The sequence below is a fragment of the Schistocerca nitens genome, chromosome 6 (genome assembly GCF_023898315.1).
Source record: "Schistocerca nitens isolate TAMUIC-IGC-003100 chromosome 6, iqSchNite1.1, whole genome shotgun sequence".
NCBI classification, from domain to species: Eukaryota; Metazoa; Arthropoda; class Insecta; order Orthoptera; family Acrididae; genus Schistocerca; species Schistocerca nitens.
The window spans coordinates 576,764,253-576,784,192 of record NC_064619.1 but is presented as its reverse complement, the minus strand read 5'-3'; the positions used below and the strand labels follow the sequence as shown (position 1 = coordinate 576,784,192).

Here is a 19,940-nt window from a genome sequence, read left to right as displayed (position 1 = left end):
TGAAAATATTCCACAAGAAATTTCCGGTTTTTTCAACCAAAATTGGCCGAGAAAAAAAATGTGTTGCATTACTTATTGAACTGCCCTCGTACTTCACTCATGAAACCCACAGTGCATAACTACAAATACGTGCTGCACTGAAAAAATAAACTGCTTGTGTTTTTATTAACGTTTCCTTTCAGAGGTGTTTCTTATTGTCAGTTAGAAACCTTGTGTTGTCTGTTCGTGATGGGCTTGCAACTCCTGCGAAGTAAGAACGGTAACAAATTATATGAGAAAATTCTGTCAGAATTAAAACATTCCATTTCAGAAAGAAGCGGCTCATTACCACAGTATTTGATATGTTCCGAACTGTTCAGGAAGTTTTAGAAACGGAAAATTTTTTCCGTCTGGACAGGTATTACATGTATTTATCCACCTAGATCGTAATTTCGGCCTATTATGCCATTCTCAAGTGAGAACTTAATGTGAAGTGCGTCAGTACATCTTTCCTTTCACAAGGAAATTGTTCTCATGTCATCTATCTTTAAATATTCCTTGTCTATATTAAAAATGTTCATTGTAGCATTTCACAATAAGCTATGAGATTAAAGTGACACTATAAGCCGAAATCCCGATCGTGGTGAATAAGCAGTCCAAGAAGAGAACATTGTCCTCTCTAAAGTGTCGTAGGAACGTGCACATAACTAAACAGAAAATAACTGATTAGGAAGTCCTTGGGGTTCTATCTTGTTAAAAGGAATGGTTGCTACTAATTATATAACATAAAGATTAATGTTGGTGGTTGCTTAGAACCAATCGATGATGGAACATTTACATCTTCAGTTTTCTTTCTACATTTGTCAGAGGGAAGACTGAATACTCCCGATTTCAGGAAAAACTGTGACGTATCTGACCTAATTACGATTCTAGACTGAATTTGTTCTCTGCGAGCAGTTATTCGGTTTGGCATTGACTGAAAGATGTTGGACGTCGTCCTGAGGGATATCGTGTACAGTTCTGTCCAGATGGCGCGTTAGATCGTCAAAATCTCGAACTGGTTAAGTGCCCTTCCCATAATTTCGCAACGTTCTCAACTGGGGAGAGATACTGCGACCTTTCTAATCAAGGCAGTGCAGAGTGTGTATTACCGTTAACGGTTCAGTTACAGGGTTGTTTTTGTCAGAATACACAGCAAACCAACAGCGACAACGATAGTTCAGGTATACAGGCTGATGTCGCAAGCTGAGGATGAAGAGATAAACGTCATGAGGATATTGAAAGGGTAATGGAGTACGTAAAGGGACTTGAAAATCTAATAGTCATGGAGGACTCAAATGCAGTTGGAGGGGATGGAGTAGTAGAAATTCTTACAGGAGAATATTGGCTTGGAACAAGGTATGAGATAGGAGAAAGACTAATTGAGTTCTGTAACAAATTTCAGCTAGTAATACGAGTACTCCGTTCAAGAATCGGAGGAGGTACATTTTGCAAAGCCCGGATGAAATGGAAGGATTCACATAGATAACGTCATGGTAAGACAGAAATATCGAAATCAGACACTGGGTTGTAAGGCGTATTTGGTAGCAGATACATACTCAGATCACAATGTAGTGGTGAGAAAGAGTGCGCTTAAGTTCAAGAGATTAGTCAGGAAGAATCAATACGCAAAGAAGTGGGATACAGAAGTACCAAGGAATGAGAAAATACGCTTGAAATTCTCTAAGACTATAGATACAGCAATAAGGAATAGCTCGGTAGGCAGTACAGTTGAAAAGAAATGGACATATCTAACAGGGGCAATCACATAAGTTGGTAAGAAAAACACACGTACAAAGAAGGTAACTGCCAAGAAACCATGGGTCGCATAAGAAATACTTCAGTTGATCGATGAAAAAAAACTAAGTACAAAAATGTTCAGGGAAATTTAGGAATTGATAAGTAACTCACTGAGGGGTGAAATAAATAGGAAGTGCAGGGAAGTTAAGACGAAATGGTTGCATGAAAAAGTGAAGAAATCGAAAATAAATGATTGTTGGAAGGACTGACACGGCATATAGAAAAGTCGAAATAACCTTGGGTGAAATTAAAAGCAAGGGTGGTAACATAAAGAGTGCAACGGGAATTCCATTGTTAAATGCAGAGGAGGTCGGATAGATGGAAAGAGTACATTGAAAGCCCCTATGCGGTGGAAGACTTGCCTGTGGTGGTGGTGGTGGTGGTGGTATTAGTAGAAGTTGTATAGAAGTAGAAGAAATACGAGATCCAGTATTAGAATCAGAATTTGAAAGAGCTTTGGAGGACTCAAGATCAAATAAGGCAGAAGGAATCGATAACACTGCATCAGAATTTCTAAAATCATTAGAAGAAATAGCAACAAAACGACCATTCGCGTTGGTGTGTGGAATGTAGGAGTCTGGCGACATACCATCCGATTTTCGGAAAAATATCCACACAATTCCGAAGACTGCAAGAGCCGACAAGTGCGAGAATTATCGCACAATCAGCTTAACAGCTCATGTATCCAAGTAGCTGATAAGAATAACATCCAGAAGAAGGTAAAAGAAAATTGACGAGTTAGATGACGATCACACCAGAGGGGCAATTATGATGTTGCGGTTGATAATGGAAGCAAGACTAAAGGTAAATCAAGGCACTTTCTTAGGATTTTTCTACCAGGAAGAATGCTTTCGACAATGTAAAACGATGCAAGTGTTCGAAATTCTGAAAAAAAAATAGGGGTAAGCTATAGGGAGAGACGGGTAATATACAGGGCGAGTCAAAAGTCCTTCGACACCTTCATAAGTTGGAAGATTAAAGGGAAAATCGATATGTGATGATGGAAACATAAGTTTGATGTGGGGCCGCAACTTTTGGAGTGAATGTCATTCATGGCCGCCATCTTGAAATCCGCTAATTTGGATTCAAGTCATTTTTTTTTAAATGGGAAGGGTAGTGTATGACACATCAAATAACACTCGCTTGAGCTCTGGAATTTAGTGGTGTAATTTGTTTTTGTCTATCTTGTACAGTTTAGAGGTTATTAATGTTAAAAGTTGGGAAATTACCTCCATACGGACTGCTACAACACATGCTCTACGTGTTGTGCATCCCGTGCAATGCACAACTGTAGTCGCTGCAGCCACTCTGACTCCTGCAATTTGATCACAGGCGTGTTGTATGCGTTCCTCCAGGTGTCTCAAATCACGGATGCTCTCAGCATACACTATCTGCTTAAGATGTCCCCATAGACAAAAATCAAGGGGCGTTAAGTCAGGGGATCTGGGCGGCCACTCCACGGGACCACGGCGACCAATCCACTTCCCTGGCAGTTGTTTCTCCAACCATTCACGCACACCAAGAGAGACATGAGTCAAGAGAGACATGAGTCGGTATCAAGGTAACTCTGAACATAACTTCTAAACTGTACAAGATAAACAATAACAAATTACACCACTCGACTCCAGAGCTCAAGCGAGTGTTATTAGATGTCACAAACTCCCCTTTCCCATTGAAAAAAAAAAGTGACTTCAATCCAAAATGGCGGATTTCAAGATGACTGTCATGAATGACATTCACTCCTAAAGTTGCGGCCCCACGTCAAACCTATGTTCCCATAATCACATTTCAATTTTTCCTTTAATCTTCCAACTTATGAAGGTGTCCTAGGACTTTTGACTCGCCCTGTACAATACGTAGAAGAGCCAAGAGGGAATAATAGGACGACTAAGAACAAAGTGCTCGGATTAAAAAGGCTGTAAGATAGGGATGAGGTTTCGCCCAAACTGTTCAATGTGCACATCGAGGAAGCGATGATGGAAATAAAATAAATGTCCAGGAACGGGATTAAAATTCAAGGTGAGAGGATATCAGCGATATGATTCGCTGATAACATTGCTATCCTGAGTGAAAGTGAAGAAGAATCACATGATCTGCTGAATGGAATGAACTGTCTAATGAGTAAAGAATATTAAGTGCGAGTAAATCAAATAAAGATGAAAGTAATGAGAAGTTGCAGCAATAAGAACAGCTAGAAACTTAACACAAAGATCGATGGTCGAGAAATTGATGAAGTTAAGGAATTCTGCTACGTAGGCAGCAAAATAGCCAAACACGGAAGGAGCGAGGAGGACATCAAAAAGAGATTAGCACTGGAAAAAGGACGTTTCTGACCAAGAGATGTCTACTAGAACCAAACATATGCCTTAATTTGAGGAAGAAATTTCTGAGAATGTACGTCTGGAGCATTGTAGGGTAGTGAATGGCTCAAATGGCTCTGAGCACTATGGGACTTAACTTCTGAGGTCATCAGTCTTCTAGAACTTAGAACTACCTAAACCTAACTAGCCTAAGGACATCACACACATCCATGCCGGAGGCAGGATTCGAACCTGCGACCGTAGCGCTCTCGCGGTTCCAGACTGTAGCGCCTAGAACCGCTCGGTCACTCCGGCCGGCTATGGTAGTGAAACATGGACCGTGGGAAACTGGAAGAGAAGAGAATCGAAGCATTTGAGATGTGGTTCTAGAGACGAATTTTTAAAATTAGATGGACTGATAACGTAAGGAATGAGGAGGTTCTGCGCAGAATCGGAGAGGAAAGGAATATGTGGAAAACACTGACAAGGAGGGGGGACAGTGTGATACGACATATGTTAAGACATCAGGGAACGACTTCCATGGTAATAGAGGGTTACAGAGACCGGAATATATCCAGCAAATAATTGAGGACGTAGGTTGCAAGTGCTACTCTGAGATGAAGAGGTTGCTACAGGAGCGCAATTTATGGCGGGCCGCTTCAAACCAGTCAGAAGACTGAAGACTCAAAAGGGTTTGGGAAGCACAAAGACGAGCAGTAGTATCTCTCGCCGGATTGGAGCGGTCATTATCTTGCTGAAATGTGAGCCCACGGTGGCTTGTTATGAAGGGCAACAAACCGGAGCGTAGAATATAGTCGCTGTACTGTAACGGTGCCGCGGAGGATATTCAAAGGGACATTGCTACAAATTGAAGTGGCACCACAAACACACTCACACTCATGGGTGTCGGTCCATATACCGGGCAACAGTCATGTTGGTATCCCACCATTGTCTGGGGCGTCTCCAAACACTTCTTCACTGGTCATCGAGCCTCAATTCGAAGGGAGTGCTCAAAATACTGATCCTGTCATGACTATAATGCACTTTCAATTTCATGTGGACTTATCATAGCGTTGACCCATATTACACGGCATGTCTCTGGCAAAAGTCGATGTTTCCCTGTAGACCTTCTAATTTTCTCTCACATTAAAGTCCAGAAGTGTTAAGCCCGCCAGTGTCGGCCATTTTATGTTTCCCGAAAGATCGATCTGACGACATCCATATTTTGCGTTCACAACTTCTTGTATTGATATGTGCCTAATGGCCGAGACATCAGTCACGTTGATACCACATGGATTACCTGACGTCCAGCGGGAAGTCCGCCCTTAAATGCGGTAGCATCTCTCTTAGACACTGTAAATTATTCTGGCTATTTAGAGTCCTGTTAGTAAGGAGAGTGCAGTGATGTGGTTTTTGAAAAGCGCGCTTCACATCTAGACACGCGAAGGACGGTGTTTATCCACTTGGCTCAACCAGTGTTGATTTTCAACTGATCTGTAGTGCATAGTGCTAAGATTGATTCGTCCATGTTTTGTAAACGTTGTTTCATCAGTAAATAACATATTACATAGAAACGTCGAATATTCTGAAGTTTCGTAGACACCACTCAAAGTACTGTAGCGGATTTTTAAAGTCACTACCACGAAGTTCTCGATGGAGCGTGAAGGATGAAGAACGTTAGAATACAGTACTCGCAGACGGAATCTGATAATGTTCCACAAATGTTATGTGGCTGAAATCCTGTTCGACATCCCGCTAGTGTCCCCTCTCTCCCTATTTGCGCTGTTGTGCACAATTCTGAATACAACACAGATTTAAAGCTAATTGGAGCTAGGAACCAAACGAAACGCAATAACTAGGAATGAGCAGCCAGATGCAGTGGTTTCCTCATAGCAAAATATTGACGAGATATACCTAAACAACCTCTGAAAGCTTGTGGTGTTCTGGTTCATCTTGAGTTTCCAGCAAAAAGAAGAAAAAAAGGAGGCCAGTGTCAGAATTTGGCATCTATTAGATTTGTGCATAAGCTCTTAGCGTTTTGATTTACGTGTTGGTCTTCCTACTGCTTTGATTTTATTTATAAATTGATTTTTTTTTAGTTCGCTGTTGCTGTACGAGTTTACATGTTTTCATCTTGGCATTTGGAGACAGTGGGTGGAGCTGTGAACGCTAGAAAATGAATTGCCAGGTGGATAAATCGGAACATTTCTGACATTCTTCTGTCTGAATTCAGTAGAGGGGTGGCGGAGGCGGCTAGAAACATTTGCGCCGTGTATGGGGATAACGCCATTGGACAGAGCACGGAAAAGTAATAGTTTCCCCTTTTTAAGGAGGATCGTTTCGGCATTACTAACACTTCACGTTGAGGAAAACCTTCAGGGTTTGATGAAGCTCGCTTAAACGCATTAATCCACAATGATGCACGTCAGTGTACTCTACAACTGGCAGATGTGACGAACTGTGATCACTCCACTATCGTGACACATTTGCATGCAATAGGGAGATTCAAAAATCGGGTGTAAGGGTTCCGCATGCTCTAAGCCAAAATCAGCGGGCGGCCATACGTGCATCTCTGCTCGCTCGTTACCAATTGGCTCGTTAACGTAAGAAAAAGAAAGGAATGGTTGAGCTCAAATAAAGTAGCAACTCCCCACATAAAGACCAGTGCGTATCCACAAAAGATGATGATGATATGCATCTGGTGGAACAGTGACACTGTGGTATATTACGAATTGCTCCCATGAGGTGTAATCATGACTGCTGACATTTACTGTCAACAACTGAGACGTCATGCAGACGCAGTCCAAGAACAGCGATCAGGAGAACTGAGTAGGTGATGTGATGCTAGTCCACGATAACGCCCGTCCGCATTCTACTAGACTGACAGAAAACACTATGCAGGAGTTGAGTTGGATCTTGTGCCGTCAGATTTTCAGCTTTGCCAATCTCCATCGAGGAATCCTCAAGAAACTTCCTTTAAAGGTGAAAATGAGCCCCGAACATGGCTCGGCGAATTCTTCGCCTCAAAACAACGGATTTCTTCCGTCGCGGAATCGGAAAGTTGGCAGACTGTTGCAAATAGTGAAGGAGAATACGTTATTGATGTCTAAAGTCTCCGTTATGTGTAACTTGTGTTTATTAAACTTATGGAAAAACGCTAAAAACTTATGCAGTAACCTAATATAAACGCTAGAAATTACTTCAACTCACCAGGAAATTCGCCAAACTGTTCGCTATAACACAGCGATGACCACGTCTTTGTATACTTCATTCTTGGGGATAATTTTGGTTTTTCCGTCTAAGCTGCCACGCAGGGAGGCCAAAATAAAACTGGCGAAAGAAGTGTTTCGTGCATTCTTTGGGTACATTAAACAATAAAGAGAACAGGCATCTTCTACATATAAACAGCAGTTCTCCTATTCATTAACTAGGGTCCACATTTCATGTCAGGCATGTGAACGTTTTACGAGAGTTTTACATTGGCCACTCATCGTATGCAGGATAAACGTAGCTGAATAATACAGGAGCAGTACATCGTCCGTCCAAACGGTCGTAAAAATGGCCTAGAAGTTACACACACCTTCCTGTGTAGCAGACTTCAGCTTCTCTCAGCATTGGCACCACGCCGGGTAGAGCCTGTCCTCAACTGTGGCTTTTGTTTTCTTCCCTAAACTCGTTACCTTTGTATAAATTTAAGGTTAGTCAAGTAACACTACAAAGCCAAGCATTTAGCCACTGCGTTTTGCTCGCATTATCCGCGATATTTTGGTTAAAGAAAGGAGACGAGCAATGCAGCTACCACGACACACATGTTCAGCGGGTTGCCTTAACTGCAAGGCGTACTCTACACTGCAGCGGAGAGTATAGGCGGTTTACCCACGTTACGTGCCCCGCGCTATCAACGGCCTCATTGCCGCAATGCCTATTTTTTGGGAAAAATCATCTGTTACAGTTTGTACTGCGAAAAACAGTGGAATTTCTCATGCTCTTCCGGGGTCCAAAAAAATGTTTCCACTGTTTAGAAGTCCATAACTGGCAAACTAATTGACGGAGTTGTCTCATCTTTCGTAGTGTAATAGTTTGTAGTTCCGGCAATCGCCACACAAGCGTTGTATTGAGTTGTTTTGTTTTGTCAGATGACAGTCGCCAGATAATGTTTTGTTCTTAGTTGCACCTAGTTACTCGAATAAACATGGCTGGCGCAAGGCTTACATTCGATGAAAGGAAGTCATTTTGAAGTGGTATTTTAAGTACGAAAACATTAATGAGGTTCATCGGCAGTGGCGAAATGAGTATCAAACAGAGCCATCGACGCGTTTAACGATTCTTCGCATTTGTGACAAATCTGAAGCCGAAGGCTGTCTTAAAGATGTACACAAACAACGATCTCGACTACCGGTAACAATAACAAGTCCAGATAACTCCCATCGTGTGTTACAACAATTCACTCGCTCAGCACAGAAGTCTGAGACAGTGTGCCCGTGAAACTTGAGTGAGTCGCTCAAGTATTCGGCGAATCTAGAAGACAGCAAAGTGGAAGTGCTACATCCCACGATTGCTACACGCAATTAACGAGGACGACCCAGATCGTAGAATGGAGTACTGGGAGTGGTTTACTAACATCGTGCGCAACGATGAAGAGTTTTCAGAGATGATTGTGTGGTCTGATGCACAGTTAAAACTCAATGGTACAGTAAATCGCCACAATTGCATCTACTGGGCCGCCGAAAATCCGAACGTTCATGTAGACAAAGCAAATCCGTGAATTTTCCAGGAGTAAATGTGTGGTGTAGGTTGTCTGACCGGGGCTTGATTGGGCCATTCTTCTCTGAGGGCACAGTTACCGGTGAGGTGTACCTCCAGAAGCTTCAGACATCCATTTTACCTGCCATCCGAGACTTTTATGGAGACGAAAGAGTTTACTTTCAACAAGATGGTGCCCCAGCCCACAACCAAAATCGTGTTAGGGCGTATCTCGACGAAAATCTACCAGGAAGATGGATAGGCCCTACAGGTGCTGTGGAGTATCCACCACGTTCCCCAGACCTAACTCCTCCATACTTTTACCTGTGGGGAACACTAAAGGACGTCGTTTATCGACAAAAGCCACGCACATTGGATGAACTTCTAGAATCCATCGTACATTCATGTGCAAATATCCAACTGAACACGTTGCAGTCAGTAGTTGGTGCTGCAGTTCGGCGGCATTGTTTGTGTGTCACCTACAGTGATATCTTTAAGTTGGACTTCAAGCTACACTTTCACAAAAAATGAGAACTCCGTCAATTAGTTTGCAAGGTATGGACTTTTAAACAGTGGATACATTTTTTTAGCCCCTCTATGAGCACAGTCTTCCCTTGATCATAAAAATATATAACAGAATAACCGGTTGACATAATAAGTTACATTTGATGCCCTTACATAGGTTAGTGTTACTAGTTTTTTTTAAAGATCACTTAGTGATCTCCCGTGCTCCCTTGGTAGCTCGGAGAATGTCAAGACGGTATTCCACTTCCCGCCAGATGTTTCGTAATGTGTGTTCCGTCACAGTACCCACAGCAGCTTGAATCCTAGCCTTCAGTTCGTCGTCGTCAGCAACTGGTGTGACGAGGACTCTGTCCTTGATATAGCCCCAGAAAAAAAGTCAATGGGGCGTAATGTCTGGAGAGCGGGGTGGCTAGGTTGTTAGACCGTTCCTTCCAATCCACCGATCCGGTCATTACGCCCCTCTCCAGACATTACGCCCCTTGACTTTTTTTTCTGGGGCTATACAGGTTGAACAGTAGTGGAGAGAGTCCATCTCCTTGTCTTACTTCTGTTTTGATCAGAAAAGGTTCAGAGTTTCCGCCGTAAACTTGACTTTAGATTTTGTGTCTATCAATGTCTGTTGTATGATTGCAAGTGTTTTCAGATCCAAACCCTGTTCTTTTAATATTTGGAAAAATGATTGACTATCAGCTGAATCGTAGGCTTTTTTAAAGATAACAAATGTGCAAACTAAATCTTTGCCACTTATTCTCTGATGTCTTAAGATTAGTTTTAAGTTCAGAATTTGCTCTGGACATGAACGACCTGGTCTGAATCCTACCTGATATTCTCCAATTTTTGGTTCTAGTTGTTGTGATCTATCGAGAAGGTACTGGAATAGTTTTGTAAGCCACTGATATCAAGGAGATTCCCCTATAACTGCTTACATCCGACCTATCTACTTTCTTGTGTAGAGGATTAATGCACTTTTCCAGTCGTGCAGAATTCGTTCTGTTTGCCAACTGTCTTGTATTATTTCGGTGATTTCTTTTATAGTATTTGGGCCTGCTGATTTGAGGATATGCGCTACGATTCCATCTTCGCCTGCAGCTTTATTGTTTTTAAGACGTTTGATATGTTTGGTGATTTCCTCTACATCCGGTGATAATGAGTTTGGGTTTGTGCATTCAGGTTCCTGAAGCGGAAATCTTTGTGTTGGTTCTGAACAGTTCAGCAGTTTTTCAAAATATCTTGCAAGTTCTTCGCAATTTTCTTGATTGTTCTGTGCAAATTGCCCATTTCTTTTCTTGAAGCAAAAATTTTGCGGCTAATATCCTGTGAGTTCTGTTTTGAAATTCTTGTAAAAATTTCGCGTGTTGTTTCTTTCAAAGTTTTTCACGATTTCAAGTAGCTGGTCCTTCCAGAATTTCCTTCTGGTCTTTCTGATTAATTGGGCTGTCTCTTTCCTCACTGCCAAGAATGTTTTGTAATTCTTCAGTCTTTCTGCTGTTCCAATTACTGTATGCTTACTGTCGAGATTGGATTGCTTGTTCACATTCTTCGTTCCACCAAGGGTGTTTTTTGCAGAGGTATCAGTATTTGTGCAGTTTCAATTAGTTTGCATCTGAGTTGGTTCCAATTGTTGGAGGGCTTTTTCCTTAATTCTTCTGTGAAAGGTGGTTGGATCCGGTTAGTGTCAAATACTAAGATTAATGGCTTCCTTTTTGTGAACCACTGAGGTTTTAACTGTAGGCCGGCCGAAGTGGCCGTGCGGTTAAAGGCGCTGCAGTCTGGAACCGCAAGACCGCTACGGTCGCAGGTTCGAATCCTGCCTCGGGCATGGATGTTTGTGATGTCCTTAGGTTAGTTAGGTTTACCTAGTTCTAAGTTCTAGGGGACTAATGACCTCAGCAGTTGAGTCCCATAGTGCTCAGAGCCATTTGAACCATTTTTTTAACTGTAGTTTGATTCACGTTGGGTAATGGTCTGAGTCTAAATTTGCACCATTTCTTACTTAGATATACATGATTTCTCTGTGGTTAGGATAGGAAATTGCTACATGGTCAATTTGGAATTCACCAATGAGTGAGTTGGGTGATCTTCATGTCATTTATTTTAATGGTTTCTTCTTGAAATACGTTGACATGACTTTAAGGTTAAATATCCTGCAGAATTCGACCAACCTGCGTCCATTTTGATTAGTCAATTTATGTGCTGGGAAGTTTCCTATTCTCTTCCTGTATTTTTCTTTGCCTAGTAAGATTTTGAAGTAGTTTTGTGGAATTTTGGATACTATTTCTTCTAGTGTTCCCCACGATTTGTCTACCTTTGCGCGATCTTTTTCATTGACATCCTTGATAGGCATGTGTGCATTGATCAGTGTGTGGGTCTTGTCTGCACACTCTAGGGTGATTGTTATTAGTCTCTTATTTCCAGGCTTCCCATGAGTTACCGACTTGAGTACGCTGTTTCTGACTGCAAAAGCAACTCCTGAATGTGGTATATTTTTGAGAATCCGTTTGACTGTTTTGCTTTTGAAAAGTCTATAGTTCCCGAAATCCACTGCGTTTTTGTCGGTCAGTGTTGTCTCTTGGAGTGCCAATATTTCCAATTTTTGTTCGTTGAGGATTTTCTCTAGTTCATACAGCTTCGCTACACGCAAGAGAGAATATATACTTAATGTTCTAAAAAATGTTTTGGTATTTGGGCTAAGTTGGCCAGAAGTCTCCGACTCCCTCTGTATGCATGTCAAGTCAGACTCCCCAGAATCCGATAGTCTGGTTGTGCTGTTGACGGCAGCAGTGGATTGGTTATCACCTGGGGTACAAATTTGTTTCCTGGCACGCCTCATAGTTGTTGATCGTCACAAGTTTTGGACCGTGGTCCCGTTTAATAGGACTGGAGTGGATAGTTCCAGAAAATACATTTCCAGCCGCACCTCTGGTGATCAGACGCTGAACACTTTGCCACTTGTTGCAAGTCAGACGCAGAGTGGATTTGTCAGTTCATCCGCCCTCTCTGCCATTGGCGTTTCCCCTCTTCTGCCTTCGAGACCGCTGACCATTTTCCTCATTCCCACAGTTGATCCGCGGGTGCTTATTTGGATATGCCTTATTCACACCTGTCCAGCATATCTACAGGAATTCCCCTGTCGGCCACTGGTACGCACCGTGTCGGGGCTGAGGGCCCCCATCCCAATTATTATTATTATTTTTATTATTATTATTATTATTTCAGTCTTCCCAGGATTCAGTGGGATGATCTGTCAGGCTGACACAAATTTCATCGATGTATCACGCAGACACAATCAAGTATTAACACCAACCTGCTTCTTGGACAATATTATGAACAAACTAAAGGCATGGTCATGGGCAGTCCACTGTTCCCCAGTGGTGGTGAGTCTAATTATGAAACATCTTAAGGAAATAGATTTAGACTCAAACATCTACATCTACATTTACATCTGCTCTGCAATCACTTAAGCCAAGCACTTAGTGTTGTGGAGTTGGTAACATGTAGAGTGCTTCCTCTCGTAACGTTGTAAGCTGAATCCGTACTTCCTCATCATTACAATTGCAAAAGTAACTCTGTTCCGCTTTCACGACTGGACTGTTGAAATGATCTTGATTAAGTCTGTTTGGAGATTGCTTGAACGCTGAGGAAGAACACAGACATACTTTAGGAAGAATGTAGTATAACATAATTACTGATTTGAAGAATGTAACACGAGAGATGGGACCATAATTACTCTTCGACTTTTGAAATTTATTGAGTTTGTGGAAACGTTTTTATTGTTTGATATGTTCTACATAATACATTTCAAAGTAATGAATGAAGCGCTTATATGGTTCTCTACGTGTTTAATCCATACTTCGACCCTAATATAAGTCATAAGCCAGTTGCATTTTAGCAGCTCAGTCACGCGTCACTTACACCTTCTAAGAGGCGTTGTGATTTGTGTATACATAACGGGGTCATGTTGTTGGCGTTTCTGACTATCAACATGCGATCCTGGGTTCGATTTCCTTCTCTCTCTCTCTCTCTCTCTCTCTCTCTCTCTCTCTCTCTCTCTCCCCCACTCAAGTCGCCTCATTTCAATTCATTTCACTGATGTGCGAGCGCAGCCACGATTATCAGCTAGAATACAATGATGATATAAACCTCAACGTATTTTATCCATACTATTCCATAACTCCACACTAATATTATAAATACGTAAGTAACTCTGTCGTTAACTTTCCCGACTAAACCACTGAACAGATTTCGATGAAATATGGTGAGAGTTGGCTTGAGCCATGAAGACCAACATAGACTACTTTACATATTGTGCAGTACAAAATATTTGATTTGAAGAATATTAACCTGTCTAGGGAAAATATTTATTTTTGGTAATAGTTATTTAATCTTTCTCTTTTGAACTTTATCATACTTGTGAAAATTCTTTTATTTGTGTATACATTCTACGTAATATGGTTGAATGTAATCAATACAAAGCTTATAAATTCTCAGGGAATTCAATCCGTAGTTCCATACTAATACCAGTAATATTAAATGCGAAAGTAACGCTGTCTGCAATGTTTTCATGACTACCTCTAAATCGATTCCGATCAAATTTGGTATAGAGATAGCTTGGACCCAAGAGGAAGATTATAGGCTACTGTAGAAACCTGTCTTATCTTTTTGGTTATTATTATTTTTAAATGCATGTGTGCGATGCAGATGACGCTGGTGTGATGGTTGGCAACTTCGTGACAATGCGTATCTAATGTTGTTGTTCGTGCGGTTTGTTGTATTGAGTTGGTACTCGTATTGACATAGGTGGAGAGTTTTTGTTGGGATAAAACAATAAAATCCTACGGTAAGCCCGAGAACGATATTTAAAACTATTACGATATGCCTTGGAAACTTAGGTCTGGTTTAGCGCGGAGATAAAAGCATGTTAGAGATGCGCCAGTTACTCGAACGCAACAAACCTCGGAACAATCAGATACGTCGAACTTTAGATGCAGAACTTCATGCGTCCATGAGAGCTAGAGACAGTTGAACAGCCATACGCTCATCACATCTTTGATTCTGAGCGTCATGTATCTCCTACAGCTTTCAGAGTCGCTTAAGGACTCAAAACGACGGCATCATTAAAGGCCCTACTACAAACAGGGAAATGCCGCGCCTTTAAATGCAGAACGTGAATGGCTTTTAGAGAGGCTCCATTCCATTGCGATCCATTCGCTGAGTACGTTAATCGCCGATTAGTCATATTTGGGAGAATAGGCATTGTAATGTGTTGAAATGGAAGAAATTGTTGATATATTCTGCTCTGGTGACAAAATCTCACCCTCAGTACTGGGTGAGCCAGAAGAATCCCTATAAACCCTACTTCCTTAAATATAATTAGAAAATACAGGCTGTTTCAAAAAGAACATACGTATTTCGAATGTATATATTTATTAAACTTTGACATACGAACATGAAACTTTACAGATATATTTACGAACCTCTCAAGATTACAATTGTTCAATATGTCCTCCATCAGCGACACGAACAATCACATCGATACTCAAATTCCTCCCATACTCGGGCAAGCATGTCCTTCGTCACTGATGTTATGGCAGTACGGATCCGGTTCTTCAACTATTCCATGTTCTGTGGGAGAGGTGGTACATACACGTCGTCTTTAATGAAACCTCACAGGAAGAAGTCAGTGTCAAATCCGGTGATCGTGGAGCGCAACTGAGATATGCTAAGTTGCCAGCTCCTTCACGACCAATCCAACGGTTCGGTAGAGTTTCATTCAGATATTCACGCACTTGGGGCACATCCTCACTGGAGTCGCCGTCTTGTTGAAAAACGAAGTTGTCTTCGTGCAGCCTCGGAAACAACCAGTTTTGTAACATAGCGAGTTACTGTTGACCGTTAACCGTGTTTCCATGAAAGAAGAATCAGCCGTAAACAGATGATCGGGAAATCGCACAAAAGCACATTGACTTTGGGCGAATTTCGTACATGTTCAATGGCTGCATGTGGGTTCTGTAGGCCCCAAATTCAAACAGTGTGTTTACCTGACCACTAACATGGAAAGTCGCTTCATCACTGAACACGATACGTTGTGCGAAAGTGTTATCATTGTCAATAGCATCAAGAATCTCGTTAAAAAATGCCACACGTTTGCGTTTGTCATCAGCACGCAGAGCTTGTAACAGCTGTAGCTTGTAACAGCTGTAGCTTGTACGGATTCATAACCAATCGACGCCTCAAAACACGTCAAATTGTTGTTGTAAACTCCCGACTGGCACGACAGGTTGATTTTGAAGCAGTTGGAAAGCAGTTCGAATTCGTGCAACATTTTATTCAGGAACACGAGGGCGGCCAGGACTCTTTCCTTTACATACACATCCTGTATCTAGAAACTGTCGATACCATCTACGAAAGTTCCATCCATTCGGAGGATCAATTTGGTACTGCAACCTGAAACGTCTTGGTACTGTAATCACGGAATTACCCTTCGCTAACTCCAGAACACACAATTGTTTCTGCTGCGGAATGGCCATTTTAAACATATGACGTTTACCAAGCAAAACAGAAGACGACTGACACCTAGCGGCTGTTAATATAAACTAGACTGTTTTCGTTTCTCCAATAGCCGAGCCGAGGCGCAGTGATCGATAGTTGCGACAAAATATTACTTTGTAATACGTATATTCTTTTTGAAACACCCTATATAATGCATGCTTTCAGATGACTTCATTTGCTATGCGTGCATGAGTCAAAATGCTATGTTTTTGGCCTACTTTCACGAATCGAAGTCAGATTTACCGTAGAACTGGCTCTTTGCTTCCACTAGATTATCACTGCCAATGAAGCAGGCTGTAGGTGTACTAATATCAAAGACTTGGAAAAGAGACGGTTTTGAGTATTCAGAGAATTACTCATTATGTACCTACATATCAGCATTACAAACATTTATTCATACACACATAGATATCTGTATCACTACATATCTACCCAGATATTCATAAATTAGTAGCGTATCTCCTCACCATCACTCGTAACAAAATCACTAATATGCGAGCGCAGTTGGGAGAAATAGTTGGTGTTAATATAACCTGAAGGCGAGCAGTATCTGACACATTTTTGTTATTGATGATGTAATTCATAGTACTATTATCGACCCAGCCAGGCTTCGCACGGATAGCACTAAATATGTGCTGCCGGATGATTCGTCTACGTAGCGGTAATGTTGTTTACCGCCCACTGCCTAGAGTTATTAATAGAAATCGGAGAACACCGTTAGATAACTGAATATCGCCACTTTCTCACACATCAAAAAATGTTTTGCATCACCCTGGTTCCCAGAACTCCTGAAGACAGGCGTTGATTGTGGATATCATGTCACACAGTCCCCTTCTCTGTTCAGAGATGTCACTAAATCTGCCCAAAGATGTGAACAACAATGCATGAGCAGTACCTATTAGACTGAGGGTGCCCGACAGCCGATCACTTCCAGTCACTCCACCAGGAAGTAAGTACAAGGCTCGTGTTGTCAGTAGTTCAACCATGCCTAGACGGTCAATACCGCAATTCGATCGCGTCCGCATTGTTACTTTGTGCCAGGAAGGGCTCTCAAAAAGGGAATTGTCCAGGCGTCTCGGGGTGAACCAAAGCGATGTTGTTCGGACATGGAGGAGATACAGAGAGACAGGAACTGTCGATGACATGCCTCGCTCAGGCCGCCCAAGGGCTACTACTGCAGTGGATGACCACTACCTACGGATTATGACTCGGAGGAGCCCTGACAGCAACGCCACCATGTTGAATAATGCCTTTAGTGCCGCAAGTCTTTGTCGCGGACTCCTAGTGGCAGACTTCTCCACCCCACCAGGCGAAGAAACATGCCCACTTCTAGGCTTAACTGAAGGAAAGCTAAAAGCTGAGTCATATGCTACAGTGCTGAAAAACTTTCTTGATGTAAGTGAAGCAAAGTTGTAAACCTTGCTGAAATAGTTTCCTGGAAAAGATTTACCTTTCGCGTAAAAACTTAAAACCTACATATTTAGGGAAATGTGGTTCTCTTTCTCTACCCTGTTATATCAAGCAGTTGCAGAGAAGATATCTGGTAAAAACATTAGATTCTTTCGCATTTTATAGTCACTTATTGTAGGATGAAGCGGTTGTCTTTTCGTTATTCGCCATATTTTTTATGATACATCAAAGTTATGCGTCACTCTCCGTTGCTCAAAGAATTTGTGAAGTGAATTATGAGCACGAATTGCGACTGCTAACCTGAAGAAAGTATATGCTGGCAATTTGAAGTTGTAAACTATCTGTAGAAGTCTTTCGAAATCCTCCGTAGTAGGCCTAATCAACAAGGATTTTGTGAATCCCATTTCTTCCTTCATGTGTAAGGTACCAAGATCATGCCAAAGTGTTTCCTTCAAACAAACAATTTCTGAATACGTTAAGGCTCTTCCACACCTAATATGTTGCGCCGAGCACATTCCACCTGTTGTCCGTACGTCAAACGCGCGGTGCTCTATTTGAGTGAAGCTGTGTCGTGGAGTGCAGTGCTGTGCTTAAGACGCCTACGTTCACCGCTAGATGGCAATGGCATCGTTTTCACAGCGGTGGTGGACTTCATTTCATTATATGTCAGCCAATTTGCACAAAATACCGGGTGATCAAAAAAGTATAAATTTGAAAACTTGCTAAACCACGGAATAATGTAGATAGAGGGGTAAAAATTTACGCACATGCTTGGAATGACATGGGGTTTTATTAGAACAAAAAAAAACAAAGGTCACAAAAGTCCTCGTGAAAGATCTCTTGCGCGCGTCGTTTGGTGATGATCGTGTGATCAGCCGCCACTTTCGTCATGCTTGGCCTCCCAGGTCCCCAGACCTCAGTCCGTGCGATTATTGGCTTTGGGGTTACCTGAAGTCGCAAGTGTATCGTGATCGACCGACATCTCTAGGGATGCTGAAAGACAACATCCGACGCCAATGCCTCACCATAACACCGGACATGCTTTACAGTGCTGTTCACAACATTATTCCTCGACTACAGCTATTGTTGAGGAATGATGGTGGACATATTGAGCATTTCCTGTAAAGATCATCATCTTTGCTTTGTCTTAGTTTGTTATGCTAATTATTGCTATTCTGATCAGATGAAGTGCCATCTGTCGGACATTTTTTGAACTTTCGTATTTTTTTTTTTTTTTTTTGTTCTAATAAAACCCCATGTCATTCCAAGCATGTGTGTCAATTTGTACATATCTGTCTACATTAGTCCGTGATTTATTCGGTTTTCAAATTTATACTGACTTTTTGATCACCCGGTATTTACAAATTATATACACAAAGATTACTTTTGAATCTGTTCGTCTAATAAAGAAAACCGTGTAAAATCCCTATAGTATTAAACCGAACGTACAGACAGAACAGTGCCAGGTGATTTTAACTTACATGTGTAGAGAAGTGGCGAATCATGAATTTTACGTTATTTGGTGGCATTGTTGTAAATGTTTTATGATACCTGATGATAGCTGGTGAATCCAAATCGGCTGTACAACAAATAAAATTTTATCAGTGGCTCTTGGCGGTAAATCGTAAAATTTCTGAAAAAATCTGATCTGCCTCTGACAATAAATAGTGCGTTCAGAGTCTTTCTTTAAAATTTGTTAAGCAATTAGAATGTGTCGTAAGTGGCGATGTGTCTAGACAGGCCCCGACCTCATCCTGCGGCTTATCGTCTGAAGCAGCACGCGGTTGTTCGCAGACTGGGGAATCGGAAGTGCTGGAGTGCCTGGAAGAGGCGGCGGACATCTTCCGGCTGGAAGCGATGGCGCCGCCAGACCTGGCCTCGCGCCTGGAGGCCTGGAGGGAAGCCGCCGACTACCGCTGAGCGGCGCTGCAGTCTGCGAACAAGCTGGTTACAGCACTGGTGGCGCTCTCGAGTGCGTCTGGAAATGGCTATGTGATTTGGCAAAACTTTATTACGTTACAATGTTTACGTGTTATACCTAATTAATTATTGGTGAAGAAAATACAAAAATTGTTTCTTGAGCAGTTTACGAGTGTCAGATCTCACTTAATCCTTCAACGCAGAGACCCGTCATACGACGTACAAATGAGTGTGCAGTCATTATGAGGAGAAACGAAAAGTTGTTCAGTATTATCAGAGTATAAAATTGTTAAGGCTTTCGTGGCCAGTTGTTGACAAACTGCCTATTGGCTTCCGTCTAGGGTTCTTCGGCCGACATTCATCTAATGATTTTACTGACTTTTCGCGAGCACGAGTGGCTGGCATTGTCAAAGCTTCACCCTCCATTGCCGGTGGAGCAGAGTTCGCGGCAGCAGACTACAAACTGGCAAAACACTTGGACTCTCTGCTCCAGCCACACGTGGGGAAGAACGATACATACATAAACGACTCAGGACATTTCATTGAGAAGCTGAAGAAACTGAAACTTGCACCAAACGACATCCTGGTCAGCTTTGATGTAGTTTCTTTGCTTACGAAAGTGCCACTCAGTGACGCTCTGGAGCACATCGGTTCCATTTTCCCGCAAGGCATCAC

The 19,940-nt window shown here is 42.0% G+C and overlaps 1 protein-coding gene across 4 annotated transcripts in view; it reads left to right on the top strand.

Moving 5' to 3' along the window:
• LOC126263681 (SET domain-containing protein SmydA-8-like) overlaps positions 1-19,429 on the top strand; it is a 215,195-nt gene extending 195,766 nt beyond the window's left edge. For 3 of the 4 annotated variants that reach the window (XM_049960803.1, XM_049960806.1, XM_049960802.1), the window contains one exon: positions 19,086-19,429. In XM_049960803.1, the coding sequence (XP_049816760.1) occupies positions 19,086-19,265 (180 nt within the window). In that variant the 3' untranslated portion in view covers positions 19,266-19,429. The remainder of the gene's footprint in view (positions 1-19,085) is intronic. The other variant, XM_049960805.1, reaches the window with a different exon arrangement.
• Positions 19,430-19,940: the final 511 nt, after the last annotated feature.